This window comes from Contarinia nasturtii, unplaced genomic scaffold (assembly GCF_009176525.2).
Source record: "Contarinia nasturtii isolate CC-2019 unplaced genomic scaffold, AAFC_CNas_1.1 Cnas_scaffold_1371, whole genome shotgun sequence".
Classification (NCBI taxonomy): Eukaryota; Metazoa; Arthropoda; class Insecta; order Diptera; family Cecidomyiidae; genus Contarinia; species Contarinia nasturtii.
Window position 1 is genome coordinate 2,262,358 of NW_022198708.1, and position 9,888 is coordinate 2,272,245.

Genomic DNA, 9,888 nt, shown 5'->3' on the forward strand with positions numbered 1-9,888 from the left:
ATTTTTTCATTCATAGCCATTGACGATCTGTTGTGTGTATGTTTGCCGAATTTTTTCTTTTTGAAGAACGCATCAAAATACCGCGTACTTTTTTTCGTACATTCAATGTGAAACCAGAGAGATGATAAAACGAATTTGTTTGTGATGTCTGTGTCACAATATTATTTATTTAACCCGAGCACAAAACACACAACATCGCATTCGGCATGTTTTTTGTTTCTTTCTCAATTTACATGCAGTTTTGAACGGACGAAAATGTAAATGCAAAACATCGTGCGGCCAATTTGTTTTGCTATTTCGATTTCTCTTTCTCTTGTCACTCATTAAAGTGTATTTGCTGAAAAGCAGCAAAACATCATTAAGCGTTGATATCACGAAAGATTAAAATGTAATTTCAACTACTATTTTTGCTCATTTTGTCGGTGGTAAATTGATAATTGGACGCTTTTGTCATAAATAGAGAGAAAAAATGACAATATAACATAAACAGACATATAAAACAAATACCCATATTATTAAATGATTGTACGACTGCAATTTGTGGAATTCACATGATTCATGGTCATATCCCGTGCATTTCAGCGGGAACAATAAAAAAAAACACAATTGAAGAAGAAATTAAGTTGCAAGTAGCTCGACAACATTTAAACCGATTCTTTTTTTTGTTCTTCGTGCTTCATAAATTTACATATCGCAAAATAAAAAGCTCTCTATTTGCTTATAATTATAATTCACTTTCGTTTTCTGGCTTTTTTAAAAAATCGAATGACGATCGGTGATCGTCAATAGCAAACATTTCATGAAGCGATAACGTATAGAGTGTATTGTAATTGAAGGATTTAGTTAGAGGGCATGGTTTTTTTTTGTGTCTGTTTATTGCAATTTGATATTTCGGATTTACGTTGTCGTGAGACATAACGAATTACGTACGGAGTGCAAATGATGATATATTAAGATCCATTGATTGCAAAGTGTCAAAAAAAGGTGATAAATCGATTTGATCAGTTCGGGTGTGCGAATGAATCATTTCAAATTTCAAAAACAAAAGAAACCCCAAAATAGAAACAAACAAGACAGCATTTTGTATAGCCATGACCCACACCTTAATCATACAAATTGGCGTGTGCGTTTAAACAGAGTTGAATTATTGAATTTTTTTTTCGTTCGCCGATAACCAGGCATCTTAATTTCTTTTTCTTCGATCAGCAAAACGGAAAATTGTCGTATCGTATTTTTGTATGACGTATTTTGTCGGGTGTTTGTGTGTGTTTTTTTTCGCGTGTTTACATACCGAATCATCTCGTAGTTGTCGCATATGAATATTATATTGTCATCACCACATACAGCTTTTTCATCTTGCTCCGTATGTCGTGTCGGTGTCGGTGCGAATACAAATACATCACATTTTCTCTTCTGCGCAATGGTATTGTTTCGATTTAGCCTATTATCAATATCGAATTAATTGTACACACTTCATTCTCCGTTTTATGTTTCAAGTTTTTATTTCTCCATCTTTTTCATACGGTGTTTTTCTTTATTATTGTTGTTGAACTAGCATCGAGAAATCATTCATTTTTTTTATTCTTTTCAAAACTGTGTCGGCATATCGAAATGTGCGTTCGTTTATTTACTTTTACATTGTGGCATAAATTCGGTTGCTGAATCTTTATTCTAATAGGCAGGTACAAAAAATGTGTTCGGCATTGTTCTGATAATCAAGTAAAAGTTAGTGAACAATTGGACTTTTTGTGATAAAAATATAAAAATTTGGTGTACATTTTGGGAAGTGTGTGGTTTCATTTTCATCGTTTGACAATTGAATTCAGAGTGAGAAAGAGAATCTACACGAGACTAATCTTTGAAAGATCAATAACAACAATAAAATAGCAATGCCGTGGCGGCGACAACCGGTGAAACCCAACATCAAGAACAACACACATGTGCAATATTTAATTTTGTGTTTTTTTTCGCTGTTTGCCTCTCGTTGTATGTAGAATATAATTTTGGGTGCTTATTGATCTGTTTGCAACGACAACGGTTCGAAATAACATCGTCTATCAGTTCTCATTTTTCTTTTGAATGGTGCGCGAAAAGACAAATTGAGCTGCTGTTACTAAACGCATGTTTTTTTTTTTCTCTTCTTCAAATTTCTTCTTGTAAATTGGAAACGAACGAAATTTTCACACGAAATACCGATCAAAATCGAAACGATTCTCGATACATTTTTTACTATTTGATCAAGTGACTTTTTACACAACACCTTCAATTATGAAGATCAGTTAAAAATGTCCTCTTATAAATAATTACAATTATGTGACGCTATTTTTACAGAAAATAGAACGAGTGATAGAATTATTTAAAAACAAAATAGTTTCATGTTGTTGCTTTTTCGTGTGTGTAACGATTACGTTAACAAAAAAAAGGTTAACAGACAAATAAGACCGATTAACGGATTGTGTTGAAGGTGAAATGTATAAATCGTATGGACTTTTACGACCGCTTGTGTGTTTTGCTGGAATCATCGGCATCGTAAGTCAAAATTCAATTTTCATTATTATTATTTTTAATGGCTCTAAGTCAGCGTATGTGAAAAGTGTGATTTAAGCAGAAAATATAATATAATATTTTTTTTTGTGGTTGCCATAAAAGAATAATGAGTGCCAACGTAAACTATTCAAGAATATATTGAAACAAACCACTACAATTTCGATAATTTTCGTGTCGGTTTGCATGCAAATGACTCATGTATTGTTACATATATTTTTTTTTCTTCTTTCGAATACACGCCATAATTTTGTGTAATACTTAATTATTTGTTCAGTTTTTTTTCTCTCGTTCGTTTGTCGTCGTCGTCGTCGTCGTCGTCGATGTTCTGCTTGTCTTCGTCACTCGCTTCAATTGATATTTGTTTTAATTGATTCTGACGAGTATACAACTAACGTTTGTTTTTTTCTCTCTAAGTTGAATGATGCTTTTCACCTACATTACCATGTTTTTATTACATTATTCTCGTTTACGTAAATACAACACACCATCACCTGTGTGTATGTTCACTTTCATTCAAAAACATTCAAAAAGAATAAAAGAAAACGATGGAATAAAAGAAAACACAACAATTCAAGATCTCAGTCCAACCTCAATAAATTAATTTTGTGTTAAATATTATTTATTTATTTATTTTTTTCACTTTTTTCACAGCTACAGTCGCTAATATGGATTGCAATGTCAATTCTAGCGATTCTTGCCTATTTTTGTGTATTCAATTTTCGTGGCATGATTGCATCGCTCGGTACGCTAACCGAATTAACACTGTTCCACATGTATTTTCATGGTAATTTAATATATTTTGTCATTTCTTCTTCTTCTTCTTATTGAATATGTGCAAAATAATTAGAAATTGATATTAATAATTTGACAATGAATTTCAGGTCCGTGCTCTCAGTCGGGAATGCCAAACATCGATTTCAATTCGATTAATCGTTTAAATTTAATAAAACCGTTGCAAATACATATTTGTATGTGGGTTTACTGTGGCATCTCAACGCTATGGTTAATCAGTTCGATAACACTATTGACAAGTATGTACAGCATTACATTAATATGTTTTTTGACAGCTCATGCTTACGATTTTATCGATTGTAATTAAATTATTTGATTGGTTTTTAATAAATGTGTGTATTGGGCATAGGTGTTCGGTATGTAAAACTTCGAAATGCCAATTACTTTCTATTTGTTTGGATCTTTTTAACGGCCAGTTTATCGATTTTGGATTTGGGATTAGGTGTTGCATTTGGGCTCGATTATGATACCTTAAGAGTAAGGAAAATTGATTGAAACGAAAGTTTTTTTTTTTTTTTCGTTTTAATGTTGTCACTTAAAAAAATACTGTTTTTGGTTGTTAGCACGAAACGCATAGTATTCCTGTCGATGAAATGGTTGGTACATCACAACCGCAATACCTGATCGTTGCCGCAAAAACAGCAGCCGGTGTAATGATGAGCGTGGCATTGCGCGGATACACAATATGGTTGATCAATATTGTATTGTGTATCTATTTCTTCACACAGACTTTCAAAATATCCGATTATAATCGCATCAAGGCGGCGATTTCGAATCCAACGTTTGTTTCACCGGATGGAACGATGCGCAAGAAGATACCACATCAAAATACAAGCCCATATACAGAAAAGTTTGTTTTCATGTTTTCCATTTCGCAAAAGACGATGTATTTTCTTTAAAACAACAACAACATTCTATTTACAGAGATGATCAATGGCTTAGTTCACTTCAAAATTACAGTTATCAAATGAGTCCAGTGGATCGACCAACAAAAGATGCGTATCGACAAAATCAAGCGGCTGCCCTATTTGAAGAACGAAAACGACATTATGAAGCTCAGCAACTGAATTACTTGCGTTACATTGATAAATTGAATGGAAGAAAACCACGTGGAAATTCAACGGTTAACAACGGTCATGTAATGAATGGCCAAGCGTCAACAACGAAAAAACGTCAACCACGTGAAATTCATCTACCAGAACCTGATTACAGTCCAAATATTCATGATTCGTTTGAAACACGACCACCGCTTAGATCAGCACTGCGTTCATCACGATATTAGGATTTCAACTACGCACAAACCAAAATTCCTTTTAATTTAATTTAATCGTTAGAAATAAATTGGAATAGTTAACGAACCCGAAGTACAAAGAACATATTGTACATTATATTTTATTTATTGAGACTAAAAAAAATACAATAAATTCTAGTAGAAGCGACATAAAATTAAAATTCCTCTCAAATACATACGAATTCTGTTTATAAACTCAGTGCGAAAGCATGACTGAAATATGTATATCCAATAAGCAGCATCGAAACATCATTTTCAAACCGATGTATATCAATAAACAAAACGAATTTATATCTATATAATTTGCGAAACGATTCCAAAATAACAAAACAAGAGAGTGAGTAAACAAACATATCGTTATCACATAAAAACATAGAAAACTTGGCACAAATTGAAATAATCTCTTTCACGCCATATAATTGATGTGTTAAAATTATAGTCAACTTGAGATGTATGACATTATTATTATTTAAAATTATATAAAATAAATCTATATCAATATCAAATATATTTACATGGCACGTAATCTTTATCAATGCTCCCCCTCGAAGAGGTCACAATTTGAAAAACATCAAGTACGCACGTATGTCTATAATCAAGTAAAATTCCGCGGACGTCTATTCATCTTTCATACTCGATGTGATATCTCAGATAATTTCAAAATTAATTTCAGGCCAATATCTAGATATCCAATGGACGTTATTCCATGCTTTTAAAAGTTCTATTTGATGTAATCAAAAAAGGTAGTTACGTTCGGAGTTAAAATTCTTTGAATTATCTCCAAAATGGCTCCAAATGTAAAATAGCTTAGATTAACACAGTTGGTAAGTTACATTAAATTTCTAGATGCTTCGAAGGCTTCGTATCTATTAATCAATCGCGAAATTCATGACATTGATTCAATCAGCAAACCACTAATCTCGATACTAAATTTCAGAAAAAAAAATCATTAAACGACGAATCAAAACAAAAGAAAAAAACATTAGCCCATAATATTATAATTTTATAAAGAAAAATATATAAACTGTAGTAGACGCGAAAATTGAACACCAATATAACATTGAAAATCCCCTAAATGCAATTCACTTTATTGAATACAATGTATTATGTGTCTGGCATGACTGAGAAACGTGTTCAAGAATTCCAATCGCAGTGCAAAAAAATAGCATTGAATCAATATTTACAATGTTAAGGATTAATCTAAATCGAATATAATAAATACGTAAGTAGAGATGTGCATTAATATACAAAACTAATAATATATTTTAAATGAATTATTGAAAGAAACAACGGGCGAGAGAGCCAGGAAGCAAAAATACTGTTGTCACATACAAAAAAAAAAAAAAAAAAAACATAGTGAAATTATTTTACGCCACATCGCTGATTTGTCAGTGAAATCAATGTCAGATTGAGATGTATTCTTGTTAATATTTAAAATTATAAATTAAATGTATATCACAGTGAAATGTGATCGTTTTATTTGAACATGAAATTTATTTTATCAATGCTCCCCCTCGAACAGGTCACAAAATTAAAAAAATAAAAACTCTTTTATATACTCTCGCATATATAAATTCAGATGTTTTCTGATCGCATAAAAATCAATGAAAAAAAATGACAACGAACGATTGCGCATGGAATCCATCCGTTTCTAGATCAGTTTTTCGTCAGTTACTACGTTTCGATACAATCATCATGTGTATACTTCATTGAAGTAAAAACAAGCATGTTTGCTCCCTTATCAATTAACAAAAATTGAAATGAACTAGGGATAAAAATGTTGACCTATGGCGTCAGATTATCAACGGAAGAAATCAGTCAGGGCCGCATCTTTTGTATGAACAAATATTTGCTTCATTTGATATTCTATCAGACAGTTCAAATTCATTTTGAAACCTAAAAAAGCAAATAAACAAAAATGCTCAACATTTCCAACCAAATAAATTTCGCGATAAATCCGAATTACTTCCGAATGAAAATCGAAAAATAAAAACGGTTGAATTGAGCGCGTAAATAGTGCGTTGATTAAACTATGAACCGCACGTTTGACGGCACAGTGGATGCGGTTCTAGTCGTATTATATATACATGGTATTGTTGTTGTTGTCGTCGTCGACGCGTTTTTTTTTGCTTACTTCATTCGTTTTAAATTTTACCAGCGATGACATTAGATGTCATTTGTGTGTTGTTGTCTCGCTCAACAACCGAACTGTTATCACTTCAATGCAAAAGTGTATTACATTCAAAAATTGAATTGATTTAAGAAAACAGTCGTAAACTGGATTCCCTCATCGACAGATTGCGTTAACATTTGTTTTTATACTGATATTGTGCGGATATTCTCATATCGATGTTCATCAGTTAATTATTTGTGCTGTGTCTGTGAAGCAGATTTCGAAACACTGACCGCAATAAAAAAAATTGAAACAAAACGCAAAAAGTGCAACTCTTTCAACTAACTAAATTCAATTTAAAAAAAAAATCAGTTAAAACTGAATCTCGAATAACGGAAAAATGGTTTTGTGTCAAGCAATTCGTGCATCTTCAACGGTTGGCATTAGAGCATTCGCCAAATTTGCAAAATACAATGCATCCACAAAGTTCATGTCAAATGTAAGACATTTCAGTGCATCGCCGGCACTTTTCACAGGTAACCTGTCCATGTTCGATGGTTGTTTAAAAAAAAATGAATGAATATTTTCTTTTGTGTAGGTAGAAAATACACGGAGAAGCATGAATGGGTTCAGGTGAATGGCGATATCGGTATTGTTGGAATTTCAAACTATGCTCAAGTATGTAGACAATATAATTCAATTTCAAAATTCGTATATCTAATGTATATTTGTTCGATTTGTAGGAGGCTCTCGGTGATGTTGTGTTTGCACAATTGCCTGATGTGGGTACAGTTTTGACACAGGGTGACGAATGTGGTGCACTGGAAAGTGTTAAAGCAGCCAGTGAGGTATATACACCGGTTTCGGGAACCGTCACCGAAAAGAATACAGAAGTCGAAGATACACCTAGCCTTATCAATAGCTCATGCTACGATAAAGGATGGCTGTTCAAAGTAAAACTCAGCAAACAAGATGAAGTCGATACATTAATGAATGAAGAAAAATACGACGAATATCTAAAGTCATCATCACATTAAAGCATTAATTGAAACACAAATGAAAGGATCCGTAAAAAATAAACAATGCTAGATCGTAAACGATTATCACAATCGTAAAACGATTAAAAATCGATCATGAATGCATGAGTTTTTGTTTCTTCTTTTAACATTTCAAATTTTGCTTATTTAATTGTTTTTTTTTTTATTCGAGTTAAGAGTTGATGCTGTCAATCAAAAAAAAAATAAAACGAGAAAAAAAATCACACGAAAATTTGCTATCATCGAGAATGTTTTGGTTACTTTGATTACATAATTGGCAATTTGCCGGGTATATTTGTCGCTTAAAACAAAATCTTATGAGATTCTTTAATTTGCACGAATTGAGCGATTGTAGTACAATTGCAATGTGTCATTTGAAATGATGAAAACTGGCAATGGTTATATAATTTTTCTTATAGATTTATTTTGTTACATATATTTTTTTGGATCTGAACACATCGTTTACACAAGTTAAAGTTCAGTTAGCCCCATCTTGTGAACATCAATTGAATAACGCATTTGACACATGGAAAACTGGAAGACCGACACCGCTATTTAAGTGTGTGTCTCTCTCATGCTTTGTTTATCAAATGGAGACGGTTTGCTTTTTTCTTCTTCAATGAAATAAACTGTGGTGCAATTGAATGAATCAGCGAATATTTACTACAGAATTTGAAATAAACGATGTAAAATAATACATTGAAAATTGACGAGAAAAACAACGATAACAAGTGCATTTATTTAGTGTGTAAATGAATAAAATAAAAGTAAAAGTAATTCAGTGTTTTGTTTGCGTCGATTCTTAAATTTTGGGACTTTCCAATAAATGCGATTATATTGTGGTTTAACTAGCGATTTATCTTATATTCATATGTGTGTGGGATTATGTAAGGCTGTGAAAATTCCAATAAACTTAAAATAAAATTCCCCTTTTTTTCAAATACGAATATGAGTCAATGTGAATGCGAAACAGCATGTGCTTGAATTGCTTGACGTAAATTTGCATTAAGAAAGAGAATGGATCGGTTTTCCAATCGTCGAGCAATTTACCAGTTTCAAATGTAATGATTTACAACACACATACACAATATATAGTTATCGTCAGTAAATTGGATACAAAAAGGCTGTGTATATTGAATGACAAATACACATTCACACATTTAGATACAAATACAAGTTTTGAGGTACGCATGTGCGAACCTTGCTTAAAAACTCTATTTACTGCTGGAAACATTGACAAACCATACGATTGAAAATGAAATAAAATATACTCAAAATCGTACACACAAAAATTAATTTCCCGTTTTCTGTACGCGCGCATTTCAATTCCCCCTTTGAAATAAGCGCAACTTTTCTTTTTCACTTCCACTTTTGTGTTGTCGTTTGCGGTATCTTTTTCTATCGTATTTCATTTACATTATCATCATCGATACTGTCCTTGCGATTATACAGTGCAACAACAACAACAACAAAATACAGAGGAGAAGAAGCAGAAGTAAAAAAACGTTTCCCACAAATACATGCACAGTCCGAGTCTGTGTCATATTTTGCAAATTTGAATTTACACATTTTAGTTGACGGGAGACTGCCTTCCAAAAAACACTCATTTCACATAAAATAAGTTGTGCGTTCGCTAACACCAAATCGAAATAAACATTTGTTTAACGACACTCGAGTCATTACAACAATTTCCATACAAGAATACACACTTACACACATTGAGCTTTGCAGAAACAACAGTTTTTGAATGAACATTTTTTTTTGATGCGATAAATCCCAATTCGGACAAAACGCAGCGAAAATACGCAAATAATCGAAATATTAGATAAGAAAGGAATGACTTAACATTTCAGCGACTAGCAGAAAGAATAAACTAATATAAACAACGACCAATTCATAAATGAAATGATACATTTTCGAAACCAAATTTAAAGTAAGCATTCGAATTTATGTGTCGCATGAGTTCTGGAAGCAGATTCAACAACCGATATTAAAAATCCAATTGAATTGTGTTTAATCGAAATAATTGAACGTGTGTACGTGTGTGTGTGTGTGGTTGTGGTGTAAGTGCGTGTACATAGTTTCAGTGTTTTTAGAACCGTGACCAA

General features: G+C 32.4%; 2 protein-coding genes across 3 annotated transcripts; both read left to right on the forward strand.

Moving 5' to 3' along the window:
* The first annotated feature begins 790 nt into the window (after positions 1 to 790).
* On the forward strand, positions 791 to 5,140 carry LOC116345846. Of its 2 annotated transcripts, none has more exons than XM_031775558.1 (7): positions 791 to 984; positions 2,332 to 2,529; positions 3,199 to 3,331; positions 3,429 to 3,578; positions 3,689 to 3,816; positions 3,903 to 4,189; positions 4,264 to 5,140. In XM_031775558.1, the coding sequence occupies exons 2-7, from the start codon at positions 2,470 to 2,472 to the stop codon at positions 4,619 to 4,621; spliced, it is 1,116 nt and encodes a 371-aa protein (XP_031631418.1). In that variant the 5' UTR covers positions 791 to 984; positions 2,332 to 2,469; the 3' UTR covers positions 4,622 to 5,140. The 2 variants fall into 2 exon arrangements, with proteins under 2 accessions (XP_031631418.1, XP_031631420.1); XM_031775560.1 differs by lacking the exon at positions 791 to 984 and adding an exon at positions 1,506 to 1,682.
* Positions 5,141 to 6,826: 1,686 nt separating this feature from the next.
* LOC116345715 (glycine cleavage system H protein, mitochondrial) lies at positions 6,827 to 7,908 on the forward strand. Its single transcript, XM_031775347.1, has 3 exons — positions 6,827 to 7,279; positions 7,342 to 7,421; positions 7,487 to 7,908. Exons 1-3 carry the CDS (start codon positions 7,144 to 7,146, stop codon positions 7,778 to 7,780), a joined length of 510 nt encoding a protein of 169 aa, XP_031631207.1. The 5' UTR covers positions 6,827 to 7,143; the 3' UTR covers positions 7,781 to 7,908.
* Positions 7,909 to 9,888: the final 1,980 nt, after the last annotated feature.